At 40.8% G+C, this 26,368-nt stretch overlaps 1 protein-coding gene across 2 annotated transcripts in view; it reads right to left on the bottom strand.

Annotated features, from left to right (window-relative positions):
- The window catches only part of LOC139391654 (rho guanine nucleotide exchange factor 2-like), a 67,219-nt gene that overhangs the window by 36,516 nt on the left and 4,335 nt on the right, over positions 1-26,368 (bottom strand). The window contains exons 2-6 of one of the 2 annotated variants that reach the window (XM_071139056.1): positions 14,955-15,238; positions 11,634-11,808; positions 10,072-10,180; positions 8,611-8,650; positions 7,975-8,119 (exon numbers count right to left, since the gene is read on the bottom strand). In XM_071139056.1, coding sequence (XP_070995157.1) covers positions 7,975-8,119; positions 8,611-8,650; positions 10,072-10,180; positions 11,634-11,808; positions 14,955-15,226 — 741 coding nt within the window. In that variant the 5' untranslated portion in view covers positions 15,227-15,238. Of the gene's footprint in view, positions 1-7,974; positions 8,120-8,610; positions 8,651-8,824; positions 9,047-10,071; positions 10,181-11,633; positions 11,809-14,954; positions 15,239-26,368 lie in introns of those variants that run through there. The other variant, XM_071139058.1, reaches the window with a different exon arrangement.

Genomic DNA, 26,368 nt, shown 5'->3' on the forward strand with positions numbered 1-26,368 from the left:
TTCATCTTAGGGAGTCTGCGTGGGAGGGAAAGGGTCCTCTTGATTTTGAAGGACATGTTAATGGGTGGTGGCAGACACTGACAGATTGACAGTGTGACACGTTTGACTGTGCTGCCTCTATTAGTCCTCTCCCTCCACAGCTCTGGTGAATTTTGGTCGGCATGAAACCAAAGCGTTGCTGTGGGTTACCGCTCCGGAGCCAGACCGCTTTGTGGAGAATTGTGTGTGCCTGTGTGTGCGCGCGTGTCGGTGTGACTGTGTGAAAACCAATGCAAGTATGTGTGTGTATTTTGAGTCAGCAGCGCGTAGGTGTCTCCATGGACAGATATGCTCCTGCTCCAGTGAGATAATGACCAGGTGCTGGGAGACTTTACCCACAAACCCTGTATTCAGCCCAGCACAGGGAGACCAGGACAAAATAACCACATAGGTGTGTTTGTTTGAATGTGTTTCATAGTGTGATAATGTAGCAACAGCAGAGAGCAATGTTATTCTGAGTAGCTTGTTTGAATTATACTTACATTTGTTCTCTGTTGCAATCCAGAAATATGGCAGAACAGAGGATAGGAGAAGGAGGCTACAGGAGAGAGGAAGGGGCAGAGGGGTGGATGACTGTACCTACAAAACATCTGCTTGAGTGGATGGTGCACTGACTCACTCTATGACACACACATTGTCAAATACCCACACATCGCATACTCACCTATAGTGAATTCATACACAATACTTTTCCTCTGTCAAACACACAGATGTAAGGACACACACACACACACACTGCCTTCAGAAATTATTTCACACCCTTTGACTTTTTCCACATTTTGTTGTGTTACAGCCTGAATTTAAAATATAATAAATGGAGCTTTTGTGTCACTGGCCTACACACAATACCCCATAATGTCAAAATGTAATAATGTTTTTAGATTTTTTTTTTTTTTTTACAAATGAATTACAAATGAAAAGCTGAAATGTCTAGACTCAATAAGTATTCAACCCCAATTACGGCAAGTCCAGGAGTAAAAATGTGCTTAACAGGTGGATGGACTATAAGTGTTTAACATGATTGTTGAATGTCTACCTCATCTCTATACCCCACACATACAATTATCTGTAAGATCCCTCAGTCGAGCAATGAATTGGGCTCCTGAGTGGCACAGCGGGCTAAGGCACTGCATCTCAGTGCTAGATGCGTCACTACAGACAAATCCAGGCTGTAACACAACCGGCCGTGATTGGGAGTCCTATAGGGCAGCGCACAATTGTCAACGCATTGTCCGGGTTTGGCCATCATTGTAAATAAAAATTTGTTCTTAACTGACTTGCCTAGTTAAATACATATTTTTGTATATTTTTTATTTCAAACACAGATTCAACCAGAAAGGCCAGGGAGGTTTTCCAATGCCTCACAAAGAAGGGCACCTATTGGTAGATGGGTAAAATAAAAGCAGACATTGAAAATTCCTTTGAGCATGGTGAAGTTATTAATTACACTTTGTATGGTGTATCAATAGATCCAGTCACCACACAGACCACAGGTATCCTTCCTAACGCAGTTGCCGGAGAGGAAATGGTGACTTTAAAACTGAGAAAACTGAGGATGAATCAACAACATTGTAGGGAAACAACCTAAATGGCAGAGTGAAAAGGAATCCTTTACAGAATAAACAATATTCCAAAACATGCATCTTCTTAGCAATAAGGCACTAAAGTAAAACTTCTAAATATGTGGCAAAATAAATTAACTTCATGTTTGGGGCAAATCCAACAACACGTCATGGACTACCACTCTTCATATTTTCAAGCATGATGGTGGCTGCATCATGTTATGGGTATGCTTGTCATCGGCAAGGACGAGGGAGTTTTTTTAAGATAAAAGAAACCACAGGCAAAATCCTAGAGCAGGAGTGTCAAACTCATTCCATGGAGGGCATTGTGTCTGCAGGTTTTTAGTTTCAAATTAATAATAGTTATTTCACTAATGATTTATTTTACCTTTATTTAACTAGGCAAGTCAGTTAAGAACAAATTCTTATTTTCAATGACGGCCTAGTGGGGCTGCCTGTTCAGGGGCAGAACGACAGATTTGTACCTTGTCAGCTCAGGGGTTTGAACTTGCAACCTTCCAGTTACTAGTCCAACGCTCTAACCACTAGGCTACCCTGCCGCCCAATTAGAGGCCACAGCACTCTGTGGAACGAGTTTGACAAGCTTCTTGGAGGAAAACCGGGTTTTGTCAACTGGGAGACAAATTCACCAAAATAACAGTTGCTTACCAAGACAAAATTAAATGTTCCTGAGTGGCCTAGTTTTGACACAATCTGCTTGAAAACCTATGGCAAGAGTTGAAAATTGATTTCTAACAATGAACAACCAACCTGACAGAGCTTAAAGAATTGTTTAAATAATAATTCACAAATATTGTACAATTCAGGTGTGCAAAGCTCAGAGATTTACCCAGAAAGACACACCCCTCTTTTACACTGCTGCTACTCTCTGGTATTATCTATGCATAAGTCACTTTAAATTACTCTACCTACATGTGTATATTACCTCAATTACCTTGACTAACCGGTGCCCCCACACATTGACTCTGTACCGGTACCCTCTGTATATAGCCTCGCTATTGTTATTTTACTGCTCCTCTTTAATTATTTGTTACTTTATTTATTTTCTTTAGGTATTTTTCTTAAAACTGCATTGTTGGTTAAGGGCGTGTAAGTAAGCATTTCACTGTAAGGTCTAAACTTGTTGTATTCGGTGCAAGGGACAATTACAATTTTATTTAATCGCTGCCAAACATGTATTGACTCAAGGGTGTGAATAGTTATGTAAATTAGATAACTGTATTTCATTTTCAATAAACTTGCAAAAATTCCTAAAAACTTGCTTTCACTGGCATTATGCAGTACTGGGTGCGAAAATAAAAAATTAATTCAGGCTGTAACAAATTTGGGGGGGGAATAAGTCAAGGGGTATGAATACTTTCTGAGGGCACTATGTACGCACACACGCACGCACACACACTTGTGCATGGACACACATGAAGAGCGAAGATAAAAAAAACACTCAAGACCTAACAAATGTTGTACAGATGTGTGTTACATCTTCAAGGGATTTCTGCTCCCTACAGTCAACCTCAACATTTCTACACAAAGCAAATAAACAGTGAACACCTTTCACAAAGGAACGTCTACTACAGATGTCAAACATCAGCAGCTACTGAACAGTATGATGATATTATTGGTTGTACAGGAGCAGAAGGTAATTGTATTTGTAGTTGTATTACATACTGTATGTTAATGTCTGTGTGCGTGTGTTTAGCTTATTAGACCAGCATGAAATGGCCCCTGCATTGTGCCTTAACAACAAGATACTTGTACAAAGCACACATGCATGAATGCACACACACATTAAAACGGTTCTCCAAAACCAGTCAGGCAAGTATCACAATTTGACTCCAAACGAGGCTCGGGGCGGCAGGGTAGCCTAGTGGTTAGAGCGTTGGACTAGTAACCGGAAGTTTGCAAGTTCAAACCCCCGAGCTGACAAGGTACAAATGTGTCGTTCTGCCCCTGAACAGCCAGTTAAACCCACTGTTCCTAGGCCGAAAATAAGAATTTGTTCTTAACTGACTTGCCTAGTTAAATAAAGGTAAAATAAAATTAATTTAAAAAATTGCTGACACTCAATTGACATAATCAGTGGCTTGTAATCATTAGCATGTTCCAGATGTTGGCTTGCGCTTAAAACAAAAACACACACATACCCTATAAAAGCTAGCAGATCTATACACCCTGTGTATAAAGCTACCAATGCTTTTCAAATACTTTTCATTAAATGGCTACTGCTGTACTAAAGTGGGTATGATTATGAAGTGTTAGGGGCCTACAGGAAAGACTGGGTTGTGTTTATTGGGCACCAAACCGAGGATGGATTACCTGGACCTGGTCCAATAAGAAACACAAATGTTGGTTTTCAAACGGTTTAAAAATTACTTTTACTCAAATGCTGTACTGCAACTGAGGGAATGGGAAACTAGGGTAAGTGTGGCAAATAGTTATTATTTATTTGACTGACTGACCCATGGGTATTTGTCTTGAAGCAAAATATATGTAGTGCTTATAAAGACTTCATGAATGTTCTATAAAGCCTTTATTAGTTGACTTTCATGGAACCTCCAGGTCCCTGTTAGGTGTTTCTGCCACAACTGCCACTTGGAGGATTAACGGAAGTGGAGGTCAGAGGTGACTAAGTTTAGTGTAGAAGTCTTCCTGAATCAGAGACCAGAGGCTGTCCTTTGAAACGGATTGTGACTTTTATTGATAATAACCTAGCCAGAATGTCACAAAAAAATGTCATAAGGAAGTCATCGCAACTAGTTTCAACTGCTTTTTATAGCCTACAACTTAGTTTTAACTTGAAATGATCTAGGCCGGCTAATTGGAGCATGCTTACAGGACACTCCTCTGTTGTTTCAGTGTATGTAATGAAAATCAGGCAGGTTTCATTTCAGTTTAAGTCTGGTTTGTAGCTTTCCCCACTAAGGGAGCAGACAGATGCCGGAGTAAAACATTAAGGCTTTACGGTTCTCTTCAAAACCCATATCAATAGACATCAGGAATTCCTGAAAAGAGTTGAAGCAGTTGAAAATACTGTACACACACATTCAATTACTGTGCAAAACATTGCAACATTACATGTACTTACATTCACACTTGCACATTGTGAACTTCTGTTTACATTCCTTCATAATACTATGTCAAAACACAAGGGCTGACCCCATTTAGATGACTGGTTGATTTTTTGGTCGACAATGATTTTTTTTTAGTCTAGCAGTCACAAATATAATATTTTTTTTGTTCATGGCACACGAGACACCGTCTGATTTACACCCGTCTCAGTGGACTAACTCATCGAGGAGGCTGCGGGGATGCCAAGGTCCAAGAAGGATGGGAGTGTGGCGAAGCTGCACAAGGCACTTCCCTCTCCAGAATGCGCTCTCTCCTGCCATTTCGTGCACATTCATTGTTTCATAACTTCCTTGTGTGAATTGTTTGCTCTTTGATTGTTAGTGCCTATCAATTCCCCATTACCTTACAATGTTTGTTTGGTTACGGTATTATCTGATAATGCATTCAATATATTATTACAGTGGTTTACCGTTCTCATTGTCGGAGTGGACAGGTTTTTTGCAGAGCTAACAACCTATGCTACACTTGTGAGAAATACGTTTTGGTTTATTCTATTCCATTTACGAGTTTTGTCAATTTAGTCATTGTCTTTTGTTTGGAGCGCTTCTATCAAATGTTAAGGACGCGCACCTGAATACGTATATAGGAAGTAGGCCTAGGCTACCTGGCCTGCACACAAATGTAGACCTATAAAATGTGCCCATTTGGGGATGTCTGATTGTCTTAACTCACCACCTCCAATGAACTGTGGAGCTACTCAAAAGTAGATTTTTCTTCTCCTCAAACTAGGTAAACAAAAAGTATGTTTTTAGAATCCATTGAGAATTACAAAAGTTTGATGTATTTGAAAAATATTTCCAGCTCTCTCCCTTCCGATAACCACTTGGCATGAAAGGAAAAAATGTTATGCTCTGATCCTGTGGAAACATAAAATAACTGATTCATTCTTATCCCTTGCACAAATAGCCTACAACTGTGTCTGTCCCGAGCTCACTGGGCAGGAAACTGAGGCCCCAGAATATTTTATACAATGTTGCAAGTTTGCTAGCACAAGCTTCAGGCTGGACACAGTTGATACAATGTTTCAAGTTCGTTGCAGACAGGCCTTGCATAGCCAATATGATTTAGAGGACATTTATTTTTAAAATCAGAAAATGTTCTACCTGCAGGCTGCAATGTTTCTATTTGTTGTCTTTATGTAGGCTATTTTTACATAGTTGGCAATGAAAATGTAAGATTTGTATCATTTTTATTTTAGATAGAATTTAGAACCACGACAGTAATTTTTACATAAAGACTATTATAAATTAAATTGAAACTGAAAACTGCTCAACGAAAATGTGTACATGGAAATCATAACTGGCACGCAGATCAGTAGAAAATTGGCACTCCAAATGGAAAAGGTTGCCGAACCATGGTGTAGCCTATTAGTAGCAACTTCAGGAGCATAAGGGCAGAATCTGCAAAGGCCGGCAGTGGGAGGAGGGGGATCTGGAGCAGTTTTATTTCTTCTGGTTAGGCCATCTAGATCTCAGGCTCACTCGAGTCTTTTGTGTGTCTTAATTATTTAATCAAACAGCGTGCTTAAGCATCAGACAAGATCAGTACACAGAGGGGTACACACAGGGGGGGGGGGGCCCTAACACACACCACACCAAATAAGCGGATAGTATGAAGCGGATAGTATTCTTAGGCTACTTTGTTTAAAAAGTAGATAAAGTGTATACAACATTCTCTGGGGTTGAGGCATAGTTAGATTTTTCAACCAGACTCCCATGTGACATGTGTTACAGTGTGTTGCCAATGGTATGTTCTCATTGCCTCCAATCAGTATATGCTGGAACACTGTCATAAATTTCCTGGAACACTCTTCCATGACCATGTGAGTGTGTGGGTGTAAGAGAGTTGGACGTGTGTGTGTGTGTGTGTGTGAGATCATTAGTGTGTGTGCCTATGTATGGGTGTGCACATGATGTATAAAGTCCAAGCGAACTGTCTGATACAGGGAAGAGCAAGTTTGAGTCACACTAAATTAGTCAGACTGTTAGTGTTGAATGCCATTGTCCCTTCAGTTTATGGATTGTACAAGCTCTGATGGTTGACTCAGCATTGTCGGGCTGCTTAATGCACCAGTGCCAAAAAAATCCCTAGCCTAGATCTGTTTGTTCAAGGCTGGCATGACAATAATTGTAGGAGTTAGAAAGAGAGCAGAAACAGTTTTTGGACCATGCTACCAACGCCTAGCTGTCCTCTACCAGATTCTAACTGGTAGCAGGAGGGTTGACAGTGAGGGAGGGAGAGAAAAGCTGACTGCTAAGCTCTACTTTGCTCAAAACAAAACAAAGTGATTTACTCTGCCCTCTAATGGACATAATTGGTAATGGACATAATGATGGACATAATGGACATAATACACACTCCCAATAGCACATAGTCAAGTACAATTAATATCTCAGGGAATTTCAGGGATTTGAAACACACAAAAAATATCAACATACGTATTGAATTTGTAATAAACAGTATAATTGAAATGATTTGAGTGCCAATCCATAAAAAAAACATTGTTTTCATTGTAATGTTTCGCTAGTATTGTTACTCAATATAAGTGGTCAGTCATTGCAAGAGAATGACCAGTCCCTTTCACAGTATACTACATATTTAAAGACCATGGACAAAGTCCACTGTAACCAACAGAAGCCAATAATCATGAAGTATGCACTCTGTTGTGTGATAAGTACACAACCTCCTAGGTCTCTAAGCCTATAGGTTGACTATACTAGACAATTATGCAGTTATCACAACTAATGGCTACTTATGGGACAAGATTATTCCGATATCACCAACTAATGACAACAAATATATGCAGACATATTTATTGACATGTAGTATGTTTATTGGTCGCCATTCCATTTAAGTCATGAGTCAACACACCTTGTTCAAAGGTCAATTTGTTTCTGACTCACTGTCTCCTCTACCATTACTTTGGTAGCAAGTCTACGGGCACACAATTCAATATGATCAGCACTACTATACAGTGTGGTATCATAATGATATTACCCTATTAGGAAGTGACCTTAGATGTATAACAGGTTTTAGATAATGTGTGCTGTGGGTTGGTCGGGCGGTTAAGGCCGCCACCAATGGCACATATGCGATCCCATGTCTGTGAGGGATGGAATCCCGATCTTCTACACTGTTTTTCCTCTAAAGGTCTCTCCTTCATTGATATCCATCAATGTCAATAAAAATATGATTGACTCTACTGCAGAAAGTAGGCTTCTCCTACCTTGCGGTTGCCGGCCATCTTGCGTAGGAAACTGAAGGTGCGCTCTAAAGGGCTGCCTGTCCTCTCCTCCCGGGCCTCGTCTCTCTCTACCTCTGTCCAGCTTCCCTCTCTCCCCCAGAGCAGCAGACCCAGGTCACTATCCACACTGCAGGAGAAGAGAAGGAGAACATTAAAAGAGAGGGGAAAGGACAGGAAAGTTTGACCAAAAAAAAAGAGAGAAACCGTGAAAGTTTGTGAGAGGATGAGAGGACGGAGGTTGGCAAAGGGAAGAATTACAGAGGAGAGAGGGACAGAAGACGGGAACGATTTAGAGAGGATTATATGAAGGAATATTATTTGATAAAATGACAAAGAAGAGAGATAGGGAGAAAAGTGGAGAAAGAGAGGAATGCCAGATTGAATATTATCACTGCAGTCTGCTTTTAGGATTGATTGTAAATGGTAATTTAATAACATCGGACACAACTATAAAAATCACTGTGGCTTCCGTGAGAACAGGATACAGAGCCAGAATGGAGACTGCAATGCGTGAGACAAAACATGCTCAGAATTGAGACGGCGGTTTGCTAAAAGAAATAGATCCAAAATGGCGGCCTCCTTTGCACAAAAGGGAAAATTGGGAGAAAGGCAACTCACCTCTGCGTGGATGCTCCAAGTTGACGGTAGGGTAAAGTCTCTGGAATGCACAGATCAGAAGACATTCAGCACACCTTCCTAAACACTCTCCAAAGCGTATTACTCTGGCTGAACTTCTCAATAACAGCTATGCCTAGAACAAGGCAGAAAATAAATAAATAAATAAACAAAATTTTTTTTTTAAACACACAAAGTAGGTTAATGTCCCAATCACCTGATTCTCATTCAAGGGCTGCAGTGCTATCTTTAACCAAGAAAAAAAACACTTGCCAAGCACAAAGAGTAAGTTGTTATGAGAGTGAGAGGCACAGATAGCCTATAGGCTACTGAGTTTGAGAACACAGGTTAGAAGAGAGGGATAGGAAGAGAATGATGGAAGATATTATAGTAAAACCAAGTTGGTCATCTGAGCAGGAATTGAAGTGGAGGAGACTAGTACAGAGCAAGAGCGGAGAGATGGGAGAGTTAGCAGTAGAAATGGAGGCTCTGCTGTGAACCTGGGACTGGGGCTAGCGACAGAACAAACACAGGAAGAGCGCTTCCGCACTGCTGCACACACACACACACAGATGGAGGCATACACACACACACACAGTGGCAGGGGCACACACACAAACAAACCCTTAAGAATCACATACTGAGAGACAAAAGACAGAGCCAAACAATGAGAAATAAAGACTGAAGCATGCACACAAACTGAAACACAGTACACACAAACAGTGAAACACAGTACACACAAACAGTGAAAAACAAAACACACACACCGAGTAACAATCCTGACAAACACACGTGCACAAACTGACAATCATTGACAAACAAAAACAGGCATGCACTTAGTGAAAATTACAATACCCAATTATAATAATTAAATATACCCACATAACATTTACAAAATTATTCAACTAGTGTAAACAAAAACAAGGCACAATGACACAGTCTAGATACGTTACAGACCACATAAAGGCAAGAAAGACCCTCTGCAGTGGCAGAGCAGCGTTTGGGAAGAGTCAGGAGTTTATAGACTTACTCAAATCTAGAGATGACTACAAGGATACACTCTGCCCAGAAAACATTGGAATCAGCTACTTTAGCTCTTCAGGTAACATTCCTTGGCTGCGTTCCAATTCTCTACCCTTCTCCACAAAGTATACAGTCCCCTTCATGGACTGAATTTAAAAAGGAATGGACAGACAGATGTAAGAAATACGGGAGAAACGAGTGTACACTTTAGGGGGAAGGGATACAGAATATGACCGCAGGCAGCCCATGTGACCCCTTTAACGCTGTGAACTTGTCTGACCACAAGTTGTGTTCATTAGGGCACACAACAGAACACTATTAAATGTTTTGCAAAAGGAAAGAAAAATCTGTGTTTCTTATTGGACAGTTCCAGGTAGGCCCACCCCCTTTTCTTCGTTTGGTACATAATGAACACAAACCAGGCGTGCAGCGTAGGATTACCGTAGCAGTCGGAGCGTGGTCGGGGGGCCGTGCTTTGAAGGTTTCTGTGACGCGCCACACTGAGGGTCGGGGCCGATGCACTGCAACCCTGCAGCTGGTTCGACTGCTCCTGTTTTACACACAGTTACACAAAATGAGCATTGCACTGCTCCTGTAACCCAACAACAAGTTGGAGCAAAACATCTTTATTTTGACATATACAGTTCAAGTTGGAAGTTTACATACACCTTAGCCAAATACATTTAAACTCAGTTTTTCACAATTCCTGACATTTAATCGTATTAAAAATTCTCTCTTAGGTCAGTAAGGATTACCACTTTATTTTAAGAATGTGAAATGTCAGAATAATAGTAGAGAGAATGATTTACTTCAGCTTTTATCTTTTTCATCACACTCCCAGTGGGTCAGAAGTTTACATAACCTCAATTAGTATTTGGTAGCATTGCTTTTAAATTGTTTCACTTGGGTCAAACTTTTCAGGTAGCTTTCCACAAGCTTCCCACAATAAGTTGGTTGAATTTTGGCCCATTTCCTCCTGACAAAGCTGGTGAAATGGAGTCAGGTTTGTAGGCCTCCTTGCTCACACATGCTTTTTCAGTTCTGCCCACACATTTTCTATAGGATTGAGGTCAGGGCTTTGTGATGGCCACTCCAATACCTTGACTTTGTTGTCCTTAAGCCAATTTCCCACAACTTTGGTAGTATGCTTGGGGTCATTGTCCATTTAGAAGACCCACTTGCGACCAAGCTTTAACTTCCTGACTGATGTCTTGAGATGTTGCTTCAATATATCCACATAATTTCCCCTCCTCATGATGCCATCTATTTTGTGAAGTGCACTAGTCCCTCCTGCAGTAAAGCACCCCCACAACATGATGCTGCCACCCCCGTGCTTCACGGTTGGGATGGTGTTCTTCGGCTTGCAAGCCTCCCCTTTTTTCCTCCAAACATAATGATGGTTATTGGCCAAACAGCTCTATTTGTTTCATCAGACCAGAGGACATTTCTCCAAAAAGTACGATCTTTGTCCCTATGTGCAGTTGCAAACTGTAGTCTGGCTTTTTTATGGTGGTTTTGGAGCAGTGGCTTCTTCCTTGCTGAGCGGCCTTTCAGGTTATGTCGATATAGGACTCGTTTTACTGTGGATATGGATATTTTTGTACCCGTTTCCTCCAGCATCGTCACAAAGTCCATTGCTGTTGTTCTGGGATTGATTTGCACTTCCTCTGTTCGCCTTGGTAGATATTCCATTAAAAATCTGCCATTTCCATCTACAATAATCATTTACAACATTAACAAGGTCTACACTCTATTTCTGATTAATTTGATGTTATTTTAAATGGACGAAAAAAATTGCTTTTCTTTCAAAAACAAGGACATTTCTAAGTGATCCCCAAACTTTTGAACGGTATTGTACATTAACATTACAACAACAAAAAACATTACATTTTGCTCATCCCACAACTTTCATAGCATTAAAAGTCCCTATGGTTTTCTCAATACATGCATTTCAATTCTAAATGAGTGACATGAGTCACACAACCCTGATTGTACAGGCTCACCTCCAATATGGAGTAGTGCTGCACGTCAGACCCTGCCTCTTCCTCTGTGAGGGAGGACAGGGAGCCCTCCTGGGTAATGGGGTTCCTCCGATGATCCCTCCCCCCTCGCCGGACATCCAGCGCCACACCCAGAACCTTCTCCATCTCCTCGGGGTCCAGGTTCTCCAGACTCACACTAAGGGAAGATTCAGTTCAGTTGAACTTTATTTATCCCCTCAGGAGCAATTAAGAAAGGCATTGTCAGTTTACACATATAGAAATCCTCCAAAAACACATACAGACATCACATTTCCCAATATATTATCCTGATACATTTGCAGAATAGAAGTAGAGAGAAGAAAGGGAAAGTCTGCAAAAAGTAACCAACATAGAAGTGGAAGGGTCTCTCTCTTCTGTAAAGAAAGTCTCCGAACACTTATACACACTACCATTCACTAGTTCACAATGACTATAGTTGCAGATGAGAGGTTGTCTCCGTAACTCCTGATACGTGTCAAGGCAAGGAGGTATGTGTGTGTTATGGTTGTAACACTGTCTAACTGGACCTGTCGTGGTGTTTTCTGTGTGTGAGGAGAGGGGAAGAGATGTTGTCCAACAATGGCTACTTTCTGGGCGGTGTGTGTGTGCATGCAAGAGAGAGGCAGAGTGCCCATAATAGTGTGAGTTGGAATGCATGCGCTCATACAGTGCATTCAGAAAGTATTCAGACCCATTCCCATTTTGTTACGTTACAGCCTTATTCTAAAATTTATTCTAATTCCTTGTCCCAATAACCCATAATGACAAAGTGAAAACTGTTTTTTTAACTACTTTTTGAAAATGTTTTAAAAATAAAAAACAGAAATACCTTATTTACATAAGTATTCAGACCCTTTGCTATGAGACTTGAAACTGAGCTCAGGTGCATCCTGTTTCCATTGATCATCCTTGAGATTTTTCTACAACTTGAATGGAGTCCACCTGTGGAAAGGCACAAATCTGTCTATAAAAAAGGTCCACAGTTGACAGTGCATGTCAGAACAAAAATCCAAGCAATGAGGTCGAAGGAATTGTCTGTAGAGCTCCGAGACAGGATTGCGTCGAGGCACAGATCTGAAGAAGGGTAACAAAAACGGTCTGCAACATTGAAGGTGCCCAAGAACACAGTGGCCTCCATCATTCTTAAATGGAAGAAGTTTGGAATCACCAACACTCTCCATAGAGCTGGCTGCCCGGCCAAATTGAGCAATCAGGGGAGAAGGGCCTTGGTCAGGGAAGAACCCGATGGTCACTTTGACAGAGCTCCAGAGTTCTTCTGTGGAGATGGGAGAACCTTCCAGAAGAACAACCATCTCTGCAGCACACCACCAATCGGGCCTTTATGGTAGAGTGGCCATACGGAAGCTACTCCTCAGTAAAAAGCACATGACAGTCCGCTTAGAGTTTGCTAAAAGGCACCTCAAGGACTCGCAGACCATGAGAAACAAGATTCTCTGGTCTGATGAAACCAAGACTGAACTCTTTGGCCTGAATGCCAAGTGTCAAGTCTGGAGTAATCCTGGCACCATCCCTACAGTGAAGCATGTTCAGGACAGAGGGAAAGATGAACGGAGAAAGTACAGAGGTCCTTGATGAAAACCTGTTCCAGAAAGCTCAGGATCTCAGACTGGGGTGAAGGTTCACCTTCCAACAGGACTACGACCCTAAGCACACAGCCAAGACAACACAGAAGTAGCTTCGGGACAAGTCTCTGAATGTCCTTTAGTGGCCCAGCCAGAGCACGGACTTGAAACCGATCGAACATCTCTGGAGAGACCTAAGAATAGCTGTTAAGCGACATTCCCCATCCAACCTGACAGAGCTTGGGAGGATCTGCAAAGAAAAACTCCCCAAATACAGGTGTGTCAAGCTTGTACCGTCATTCCCAAGAAGACTAGAGGCTGTAATCACTGCCAAAGGTGGTTCAACAAAGTACTGAGTAAAGGGTCTGAATACTTCTGTAAATGTAACATCGTTTTTTTATTTTAATACATTTGCAAAAAAATCTAAACATATATTTATATGCTTTGTCATTATGGGGTATTGGGTGTTGATTGATGAAGAAAAAAAAGATTTAATCCATTTTAGAATACGGCTGAAACTTAAAATCTGGTAAAAGTCGAGGGGTATGAATTCCTTCCCTAAGGCACTCTATGTCTGTGAATCTGGACACACTGAACACTCCCAATTCTCTTCCCAAGACAGGGCCGTTGTGGGATAAACCAACCCTTACCAGTCATATCACCAAGCTTTCACCAAGGCTTGTGCCAAATATGATTTACCTTGTACCTACCACCCACTGGAAATGTGTTATTGTCAGGTAAATCATGTGACGAGGTGAAAAGGAGGCATTTTTAAGAGATGTGGAGACGGTCTCAACAACTAAAAAGGCATTTAAGGAAAATTCTACCCAATAACTATCTCAACAACTAAAAAAGCATTCAAGGGAAATTCTAAAAAAATTCTAAAAAAAATTCTACCCAATAACTATCTTTTGGCATTTGTTTCATTAGTCCATTGTTGACATAGTCCCAAACTGTCATCATGAGGGGATGATTTCTGTATTTTGAAAGCTACCTATCTTGAAAACTTGATTGCTGACAAGCAAAACCTTTTTTGACTACGTCAACAATGGACTAATTAAATAAATGCCAAAAGATAGTTTGTGGGTGGAGTTTTCCTTTAAAGCTTCCTATGAATTTTGTGAAAGAGAGAGAGAGAGAGTGAAAAAGAGAGTGAGTGGGGGGTTAACTGCCAGTGAGCAGTCCTTCCGGGATTTCGTGATTGCAAACAATTTAGCAAAATCAAGCAGTACAAAAAGAGGGCTTGCAATTTCAACCAATCACTGCACATTTACCGAACAGCATGGTTCAACCAAGTCACACGTCAAACGCTGCCTCGTCAGCGCATTTTTGCGCCAAATTGGACAAAATGCACAATGCCACGCACAATGTCAGAATTGCTGGAGCAAATCAAGCATTTTTGCCCGCAAATATCAGAAATAATCCCTGCTAAATTCTGGAGGGACTGCCTGAGATCCACATGAATACGGTTTTCAAATAAATCATACACGGATGCTGATAGATTTGGGTGTGAACATGTGATTTAAGAGTGTGTGGATAAGAGTGTGTATTAAAGCTATATTGTAGTTGTGTGGTGGGATTGGGGACTCTTGACAGAAAAAAAATTACAAATTTCCATCGTTTCTGTATAATAGATATTTTTTGAAAATATTGTATTGTAAATGGATAAAATATTAACAAAGATTCCCGAAAATAATTGTGTGTTTATTGCGCCCCTTACCTGCGGTTGTCGCTGGGTTCCATCCCCTTCTGCTGCACCGTAACGATAGCTCCGGGCTCCCAACTGTGTCTCCTCCAGGGGTCCAGGTGGGTGAGGTGACGGGTGGCCGGAGAGCGCAGGGTAACCCCCCCGGCCCTGCCAACCCCCTTCACCCCAGGGCCTGGGGAGCATGGCGGGGAGGGGTACGGGAAATAGGGGGGGGTGGGTGGTATGGAGGAGGAAGAGGGCAGGCAAGCTGGTGGGTGGGCGTACGAGGAAGGGGTGGTCGGCATCTGGATGAGGGGCTGAAGTGAGAGAGGGGCACAGTGAGAGCTCATACTGTTCACTAGGGATGGGCGATGTCAACCTTTGTCCTATGGGGATTATGTGGCCATAAAACATTGTGATATGCCATCACCCCCCAAAAAGTATTTAAAATGTTAGATTTTTTTTTTTATATGCACCATGCAGAAATCTAGCCGCCATTTCATGGTTGCGAAAATTAAAATAGTTCGCCTAATTTCAGTTTGTAAGACAAAACAAGCAAATATAGTGAATCATTGTACCATCTAAACTGCTGTGAAATATCTTTTCCATAAACAAAAATATTGCATTTTCAGCTGTTTGAAGCTGGTGTACAAAACCAAAAGTAAACGATGGAAAACTAAACTTAAGCACGAGAAGCATAGAAATAGCGCACATAGAACAGATCTACCGCTTCTTAGACTTGCTTTCAATGAGAATGACAGATCTATAACTCAGATTTTTATGTGAATTTGGTCGGGTCACCCAGAAAGTTACATATCGCAGTTAACTCAGCTAAAGACAACAGTTGGGCTATAGCGCAAAATCGAATGCAACTGGACAAATCATGACGAAAGATAATGTTGTTGAAAGCCTGGGCAGAGGCTAAGTGCAGGCAAATCTTTTCAAATATTTATTTCTGGTGGAGGAGCTTCAGCGTGGAGCAGGTTTGTGTGTTTTTCTGTCTGGCACACTGTGATAGAGCAGTGACTGTCTGATGAGGAATGACTAGGGATGCACAATATATCGGTGAACATATCGGAATCTGTCGATATTAGCTAAAAATGCCAACATCGGTATCGGCCCGATGTTTAGTTTAACGCCGATTTGCAAAACCGATGTTAAAGCCGACGTGCATACCTATATAACTCAGGTACATGAGGCAATGACGCCACGTAACATTTTGCGCTACACGTGCAAAAACAGCATTCCTAATCTAGCCCACAATGACTGCTGTGTGGATCGAGCAGTCAACAAGTCGAGCAGCCATTTGAAAGAGTAAGAACATTTCAGCGAGACAACTCAAAAGGCAAAATCCATTAAAGCCAAGATAATGGAATTCATTGCCCTTGACAATCAACCGTTCCCTGTCATGGGTGATGTTGGCTTTCGCCGACTGGTTAAGCACCGGTACACGTCGCCCTACCGAAGTTACACAGTAATAGCGTCACTGCTATTAGCGTCACAACATACTATGGAATGCCGTTTGGGTCTTTGCATGTCAAAGATACACGTCAAATAACACTATTTGACGCGTTAAATAGGCTTTTAATTTGCAACGTCAAATAACAGTTCTTTTATAGAATGGTGTGTGTTCTGAATTTGCAAACACCAATCACGAACGATGTGTTTACAATACCGCATTGGTAATAAAGCATTATTTGTTTGACCACAACTTCAGGGGTAGCTAGCTTTAGCTTGGTACCTAGCTATCACCAATACAGCCAGCCTAAAAACAATGACCAGTAAAAACTGCAGTCATTTTCATTATTCTTAGCAATGAATTAGGAATCCTTGTGAGTAAGTATTAGCTAGGTAGCCACTTGTTGTTCGCCTATTGAAATTGAACTTCAGTTCATGAAAATAAATAGCTAGCCAGCTACTTAACCCTGTTGCCCAAAGCTAACATTATAAGCAGCCCGGTAGCTTCATCTGGCTAGTGAGGCTCGACCGGACCGGGTTGTGTTGTGAAGCTAGCCACAATAAGGATTAGGCACAATAGTGGATTTTGCGGTTTGCCTTCAAAAGTACCTCTTTATCACTTTCAAGGTTACAATAGGTGGAATCATGCCATATATAGACTAGATAAATGTTAAACACGGTTGGAATGTGAAGCAATGTAATGGGGTATCGGTCTACTCGGTGATACCCACAGAATCTAACTCTGCAGAGTTTACGCAAATATTAGCGTTTTAGCTCTTATCGCGGGACTGTGAGTGTGTGAAATCATCTCCCCAGTCAGCCTATTGTGTGTATTGACATTCATATTGCACTCTACAGCTTTAGCTCAATGAAATGGGGTATCAGTCTACTCAATACCCAGAGTTATCAGACTCCAAAACATCCACGTAGTATTGTTTTTCCTCTGGAATAGTGTTCAATACACCTAGGTTGACATATGTGGCTCAATTTACAGTTGTTTCAGAGACCCACAATAAGAGCTACGACGCTAATGTTCTCTGGGTGTCACTGACTAGACTGATACCCCATGTCCTTGATCCACAATCTATAGGTAAGGCTGTACAGTGAAATAAGTATGCCCCCAATGCAATTCTAAAGTATAATACATCCAGTGTGATTTTAGATTTGTTAAATTAACAAAATTGTCTTTTGTTAATTTTCTAACATTACAACCTCATTTAGCATGATCTATTCAATTATGGCATAATTCTACTATTTGTGTCACTGTCGATGACATACATTTATTTTGAAAGCTAACTGCAAAGTCTACTATTGTATCTAATCCTTTTTGTGGCTAGCTTCACATAGATGAGTCCGACCACCATTAATCAAATAAGAATTGTCTTATAAATTAGGGTTATTTTAGATGACACCTAGCTATATAGTTAGCTAGCTAACTATATAGCTACTGAAACAGATGTCGTTTTTGCTATGTTTTTGGGGAAGAACAGTGTTTGCATCCATGAGCTAACTAGCTTTTTTTTTTTTTATATGACCAGCACTGTAGGTGTGCGAGACAACTTTACCAGCATCATAGCATACATATCAATTAAATATAGTTATTACACATTGATTACACCATGTAAAAATAAAAAAAAACTTTAAATTATTATTATATGATGCAGTCATATACAGGTCCTGATTGGTCAACAAGCTTATTTGACAAAGACCCAAACAGCGTTCCATAGTATGAGAAATCCTGGTTGAGAATGAAACGACTGAACAAATGAACAACGAAACAGCACAGCAAGTGAAAGAAATAGCTTTTGATTAATGTTTTACTGGTCAGTGTGGTGTGTGTAACCTTTATTTAACTAGGCAAGTCAGTTAAGAATAAATTCTTATTTACAATGACAGCCTACCCCGGCCAAACCTGGACGACGCTGGGCCAATTGTGCGCCACCCTATGGGACTCCCAATCACGGCCAGATGTGATACAGCCTGGATTCGAACCAGGGACTGTAGTGACGCCTCTTGCACTGAGATGCAGTGCCTTATATTGTTGCGTCCATGTGTATGTGTTAACTATAACTGTACTAGAATGCTTAAAAAGTCCGCTAAAATTGTAAATATCTGTCCCAGGTTTTTTTGGCAAGGAAAATATTGGATATCGGTGGATCACTAATTATGACATCATTGCCTGGATAAAGTAGTCCACTGTCTTCAGAACTTGATACTTGCTTAATTTGCCCCAAAACAGGAAATAAATATTATTGTTTGTTCTATTATAAAGCTGTAATTGAGAATAGCCTATGCCTTGGCTTAGGCTACAGACCAGGGGTGTCAAACTAATTCCACAAACTAATTCATATCGGGTTGAGGTCAGGACACTGACTGGGCCACTCCAGTAGGCGTATTTTCTTCTGTTGAAGCCATTCGGTTGCTGATTTACTTCTGTGTTTTGGGTTTTTGTCCTGTGGCATCACCCAACCCATCCTCCTGCAAAATGTCTTGATAAATGAATTCCCGAGTTTTTTCCGTCGATGATAGCAACCTGTCCAGGCCCTGAGGCAGCAAAGCAGCTCCAAACCCTGATAGTCCCTTCACCATACTTTACAGTTGGGAGGAGATTTGGATGTTGGTGTGCTGTGCTGTGCCTTTTTTTCCCTCCAAACAACTCAACTTTAGTTTAATCAGTCCACAGAATATTTTGCCAGTAGCGCTGTGGAACATCCAGATGCTCTTTGCGAACTTCAGACGTGCAGCAATGTTTTTTTTGGACAGCAGTGGCTTCTTCCGTGGTGTCCTCCCATGAACACCATTCTTGTTTAATGTATCGTAGACTCGTCAACAGAGATGTTAGCATGTTCAAGAGATTTATGTAAGTCTTTAGCTGACACTCTAGGATTCTTCTTAATTACACCTCATTGAGCATTCTGCTCTGTGCTCTTGCAGTCATCTATACAGGATGGCCACTCCTAGGGAGAACTTTCTCCATTTATAGACAATTTGTCTTACCGTGGACTGATGAACATCAAGGCTTTTAGATATACTTTTGTAACCCTTTCCAGCTTTATGCAAGTCAATGATTCTTATTCTTGGGTCTTCTGAGGTCTATTTTGTTCGAGGCATGGTTCACATCAGGCAATGTTTCTTGAGAATAGCAAACTCAAATTTTGTAAGTGTTTTTTTTAATAGGGCAGGACAGCTCTAACCAACATCTCCAATCTTGTCTCAATGATTGTACTCCAGGTCAGCCAACTCCTGAATCCAATTAGCTTTTGAAGAAGTCATTAGCTTTTTACAACCTACACTGTGAATGTTTAAATTATGTGTTCAATATAGACAAGAAAAATACAATAGTTTGTGTGTTATTAGTTTAAGCAGACTGTGTGTATGTTGTTGTGACTTAGATGAAGATCAGATCCAATTTTATGACCAATTTATGCAGAAATCCAGATAATTCCAAAGGATTCACATACTTTTTCTTGCCACTCTATTCTTAATAAGATTAAAAACGTGCACCATTAATTCCATTATTTAAAAAAAATTGAAAGAACATGGCACAACAACAAACCTGCCAAGAAAGGGCCGCCCATCAAAACTCACAGACCAGGCAAGGAGGGCATTAATCAGAGAAGAAACAAAGAGACCAAAGATAACCCTGAAGCAGCTGCAAAGCTCCACAGCGGAGATTGGAGTGTCTGTCCATAGGACCACTTTAAGCCGTTCACTCCATAGAGCTGGGCTTTACGGAAGAGTGTTCGCCAAAAGACTCCCCAAACATATGGAAGAAGGTACTCTGGTCAGATGAGACTAAAATGTAGCTTTTTGGCCATCAGGGAAAACACTATGTCTGGTGCAAACCCAACACCTCATCACCCTGAGAACACCATCCCCCACAGTGAAGCATTGTGGTGGCAGCATCATGCTGTGGGGATGTTTTTCCCCATAGGCAGGGACTGGGAAACTGGTCAGAATTTGAAGGAATGATGGATGGCGCTAAATACAGGGAAATTCTGGAGGGAAACCTGTTTCAGTCTTCATGAGATTTGAGACTGAGATGTAGGTTCACCTTCCAGCAGGACAATGACCCTAAGCATACTGTTAAAGCAATACTTGAGTGGTTTAAGGGGAAACATTTAAACATCTTGGAATGGCCTAGTCAAAGCCAAGACCTCAATCCAATTAACAATATGTGGTATGACTTAAAGATTGCTGTATACCAGCGGAACCCATCCAACTTGAAGGAGCTAGAGCAGTTTTGCCTTGAAGATCGGGCAAAAATCCCAGTGGCTAGACGTGCCAAGCTTATAGAGACATACCCCAAGAGACTTGCAGCTGTAATTGCCGCAAAAGGTGGCTCTACAAAGTATTGACTTTGGGGGGGGGGGGTGAATAGTTAAGCATGCTCAAGTTCTCTTTTTTTAACCTTATTTCTTGTTTGTTTCACAATAAATAATATTTTGCATCTTCAAAGTGGTAGGTATGTTATGTAAATCAAATAATACAAACCTCCAAAAAAATGAATACTTTCGCAAGCCAATGTAGGCCTACATTGAACACCACACATTGGCTGCTACTATAGGCTGAATGATATAACTGCTACTTCCATGTTAAAATGTTACATGATGCATTTTCCCCTTATTTGTTTTATTTTTTAAATTGTAGGCCACTCTGGTAGGCCACATTATGATCAAATAGCCACAGTAGCCTACTTGGCCAATTAAAACAGTAAATTAAAGTGGGTACAGACTCGCACTAAATGCACACCGGAAGTTGCACAGATTTTTCCCAATGTTCAAGTTTTGCTCAGCAGATCTGAAATTTGCTCAGTGCCGAAAACAATTAGCGGGAACATTGCTGCTGAATACCTTATTTTTCCAGTATAAATGGGTGGATGTGGATGACTAACTTATTAATTCTGTGCAGGACAAGTTTGCATGTTATTGATGTATGCCTCGTAGTTTCGCCTTCTAACCACTCTCTGTCTACCCGATGAACTGGAGGAAAATACTAAAGATACAAGGGTTGGATCTCAAAATACATTCAACACAATGAATCCAATATGATCTAGTCACAACAATTATCCATCAAGTAAAGCATTAGATAAAACCATACAGAAAAATGTAAATCATTGATTTACATCTAAAATCGAATGTTTGGCTAACTTGATATCAATGCTATAAAAGTGGGTTAAGTACAATAAATGAAAATGGGTCAATAACACACACAAATGCACTCACGTACACATACCAGGGTTTCCGGACATTTAACAGGCAACATTTTTAAATTTACCAGACATGAGAAATCACATTTTGGTTATGGTAAATTATATTAACAGAAGATGCAAGTCGAGGATGCAACGATGTGTGGTCCTTCTTACCGATTTCGGATGTGGACTTAGAAGATAAAACTCTCCGCATTTACTTTTGCTCAGCCAACGAACAGCAAAATCACTAGCCTGTCAATCTACAATCCCCCATAGTAGAAAAGTTTACCTATTTTATTGTAGTTATTATATGACTCTTTCTCTCTATAGCATTTGTATTTCATATACCTTTGACTATTATTATTATTGCCAATCTCAGGAGTGGCTGGCAAATGCAGGAAAGTGCTGTTTGAATGAATGCTTACGAGCCTGCTGCTGCCTACCATCGCTCAGTCAGACTGCTCTATCAAATCATAGGCGTAATTATAATAAGAACACACAGAAATACGAGCCATGGGTCATTAATATGGTCAAATCCGGAAACTATCATTTCGAAAACAAAATGTTTATTCTTTCAGTGAAACCATTCCGCATTTTATCTAACGGGTGGCATCCCTAACTCTAAATATTGCTGTTACATTGCACAACGTTAGGACATAATTATGTACAATTCTGGCAAATTAATTAAGGTCTTTGTTAGGAAGAAATGGTCTTCACACAGTTCGCAATGAGCCAGGTGGCCCAAACTGCTGCATATACCCTGACTCTGCTTGCAGAGAACGCAAGAGAAGTGACACAATTTCCCTAATTAAAAGAAATTCATGTTAGCAGGCAAAATTAATGTTCATTCATGTTAGCAGGCTAAATATGCAGGTTTAAAAATATATACTTGTGTATTGATTTTAAGGAAGGCATTGATGTTTATGGTTAAGGTACACATTGGTGCAACGACGGCGCTTTATTCGCAAATGTGCTTGTTAAATCACCTGTTTGGCAAAGTCACCCTTTTGGCGTAGATAAATGAACAGGCACCACATCATTTATATGCAATGCAGGACAAGCTAGTAATATCATCAACAGTGTGTAGTTAACTAGTGATTATGTTAAGATTGTTTTTTATAAGATAAGTTTAATGCCAGCTAGCACCTTACCTTGGCTCCTTGCTGCACTCGCATAACAGGTAGTCAGCCTGCCACGCAGTCTCCTCGTGGAGTGCAATGTAATCGGCCATAATCGGTGTCCAAAATTGCAGATTACCGATTACGAAAACTTGAAATCGGCCCTAATTAAAATCGGCCATTCCGATTAAATCGGTCAACCTCTAGTCTGAGCACTGATGGAGGGATTGTGCATTCCTGGTGTAACTCAGGCAGTTGTTGTTGCCATCCTTAACCTGTCCCACAGGTGTGATGTTCGGATGTACCAATCCTGTGCAAGTGTTGTTACACTTGGTCTGCCACTGCGAGTACGATAAGCTGTCCGCCCTGTCTCCCTGTAGCGCCGTCTTAGGTATTCACAGTACAGACACGTCTCACAGTCCTCATGCCTCCTTGCAGCATGCCTAAGGCACGTTCACGCAGATGAGCAGGGACCCTGAGCATCTTTCTTTTGGTGTTTTTCCAGAGTCAATAGAAAGGCCTCTTTAGTGTCCTAGGTTTTTATAACTGCCCTTAATTGCCTACAGTCTGTAAGCTGTTAGTGTCTTAACGACCGTTCCACAGGTGCTATGTTCATTAATTGTTTATGGTTCATTGAACAAAGGGAAACCGTGTTTAAACCTTTACAAGAAGATCTGTGAAGTTATTTGGATTTTTAGGAATTATCTTTGAAAGACAGGGTCCTGAAAAGGGACGTTTTATGAAAATATCAGTTTGAAATTTATAAAGAGATCTAATAGTTTACTTTGAAGCAAGGTAAGACATGCCTCAATAATATGTATTAAAATGTTCAGGTTTCAAACAATTAACCATATTTTTTCAAAATGCATAGCCTACTGCCTAAAAGCTCATTGCAAAGTGGTGTGTGACGCACTGATGAAGTCTTCATTCCTTCCGCTCGAAGGCTCTGTATGCTCAATGCGTGTGATAAGATACATTTTTTATTTAACTAGGCAAGTCAGTTAAGAACAAATTCCTATTTACGATGACGGCCTACACAGGCCAAACCCGGACGACACTAGGTCAATTGTGCGCCGCCGGGCCAATTGTGCGCCGCCCTATGGGACTACCAATCACAGACGGTTGTGCTACCCTGGTTCGTATCCAGGCTGTGTCTGTAGTGACGCCTCTAGCACTGAGATGCAGTGCCTTAGACCACTGAGCCGCTCAGGAGCATAACAAATATACTGTAGCCTACACAGGCACCAATTTAATTCCACTAAATTATGCAAATTAACCTATAGACCGATAAGCATGACCATTCAAGTGTATTTAATGAACAGTCTAAAAAGCATTCCTTATCAATTAGATTTTTTCCTTCTCCCGGCCCGTTACCATTTTATTTACCAGCTTTTAAACTTTTTTTTTTTTTTTTACAGGCCAAAAGCCAGCTAACGCAAACACACTTCACCGGAGGTAAAGCATCTACAACTACAGTTGGGGGCATTAAAAAGTAACTTACTCCAAATTTGCTATAGCAACTGTACATCTTTAAATGTGACAGAACTCTCTCATAGGGTGATGCCAAGCTCCAAGTTCATTAGCAATTATCTAACAATAAATTATGTAGTGAAATATGCCCCAGACAGTGCAGTTACATCCACTTTAAGCAAATGTTTACCTGTACTGCAATACAGTTTCACTTTTGAATGCTCCCAACTATGTTTACTCATGTCTTTGGGAGGGAGTTTGTTTGTGTACTGCGGTGTCTGTGTACAGTGCATTCGGAAATTATTCAAACCCCTTCCCTTTTTCAACCTTTTGTTACGTTAAAGCCTTATTCTAAAAATGATTTTTTAATTTATCTACACACAATACTCCATAATGACAAAGCAAAAAACAGGTTTAGATATGTTAGATATGCAAATACATTAAAAATAAAAACAGAAATACCTTATTTACATAAGTATTCAGACCCTTTGCTATGAGATACAAAATTGAGCACAGGTGCATTCTGTTTCCATTGATCATTCTTGAGATGTTTCTACAACATGATTGGACATGCCTTGGAAAGGCACACACCTGTCTATAATAAGGTCCCCAGTTGACAGTGCATGTCAGCGCAAAAACCAAGCCAGGAGGTTGAAGGAATTGTCTGTAGAGCTCAAGACAGGATTGTGTAGAGGCATAGATAGATTTGGGGAAGGGTACCAAAGAATGTATCCTACATTAAAGGTCCTCAAAAACACAGTGGCCTCCATCATTCTTAAATGGAAAAAGTTTAGAGTCATCAAGACTTCCCAAAGCTGTCCATCTGGCCAAACTGAGCAATCGGGGGAGAAGGGCCCTGGTCAGGGAGGTGACCAACAACCCGATGGTCACTTTGACAGAGCTCCAGAGTTCCTCTGTGGAGATGGGAGAACCTTCCAGCAGGACAACCATCTCTGCAGCACTCCACCAATCAGGCCACTCTGGTAGAGTGGCCATACGGAAGCCACTCCTAAGTAAAAGGCACATGACAGCCCGCTTGGAGTTTGCCAAAAGGCACCTTAAGGACTCGCAGACCATGAGAAACAAGATTCTCTGGTCTGATGAAACCAAGATTGAACTCTTTGGCCTGAGTGCCAAGTGTCACATCTGGAGGAAACCTGGCACCATCCCTACGGTGAAGCATGGTGTTGGCAGCATCATGCTGTGGGGATAGGGAGTGGGAGACCAGTCAGGATTGAGGGAAGGATGAACAGAACAAAGTACAGAGAGATCCTTGATGAAAACCTGCTCCAGAGTGCTCAGGACCTCAGACTGGGGATAAGGTTCATCTTCCAACAGGACAACGACCCTAAGCACAGAGCCAAGACAATGAGGAGTGACTTTGGGACAAGTCTCATTCCTAAAAAACGTTTTTTCCTTTGTCATTATGGGGTAGTGTGTGTAGATTGATGAGGTGGGAATAAACAATTTAATCAATTTTAGAATAAGGCTGTAACCTAACAAAATGCAGAAAAAAATCAAGGGTCTGATTACTTTCCGAATGCACTGTATGTTTTTCTATGAGTGTGATAACAGCTTTGAGTGCATCCACATGTCATTAAGCAGAACATCGATGTAAGCACAGGGTTCTACCATGCAATCACACAGTGGGCAAACACTTGAGATAAATTAGATTGGCTTTGGATGCCACCACACCCAATAGCACACAGAACAACACTTGCACAACCTTCTAACAACACTCAACCTTTGTACAACCCTTTCACAACACTCATCATGTCTTTGAAAACAAATCTAACTTCCCCTAACCCATTCTTTTTAGAACACAAAAGGCTATCATAACCCTAAACAAACATACTTAAAAACAGTTTGAAAGCCTTGTATTGAACACATCAAAAAGGTATGATAACACAAAAAAATAATAGCAAGTTAAACAGATTCCACAACTTTTACACTAGTAATCAATCAAATCAATCAAATGTATTTATAAAGCCCTTTTTAAAATCAGCCGATGTCACAAAGTGCTACACAGAAACCCAGCCTAAAACCCCAAACAGCAAGCAATGCAGATGTAGAAGCACAACATTGATACAATGACACTAACTAAACACAAAGTCACAACATTTTTATAACATTATCCATTATACTGTCATAACATAACACCCTCAGTGAGCATGCTCTTGTGTTGTAATGGACAAATGAATAGCATGATC

Source organism: Oncorhynchus clarkii, chromosome 32 (genome assembly GCF_045791955.1).
Source record: "Oncorhynchus clarkii lewisi isolate Uvic-CL-2024 chromosome 32, UVic_Ocla_1.0, whole genome shotgun sequence".
In the NCBI taxonomy this organism is placed as follows: domain Eukaryota; kingdom Metazoa; phylum Chordata; class Actinopteri; order Salmoniformes; family Salmonidae; genus Oncorhynchus; species Oncorhynchus clarkii.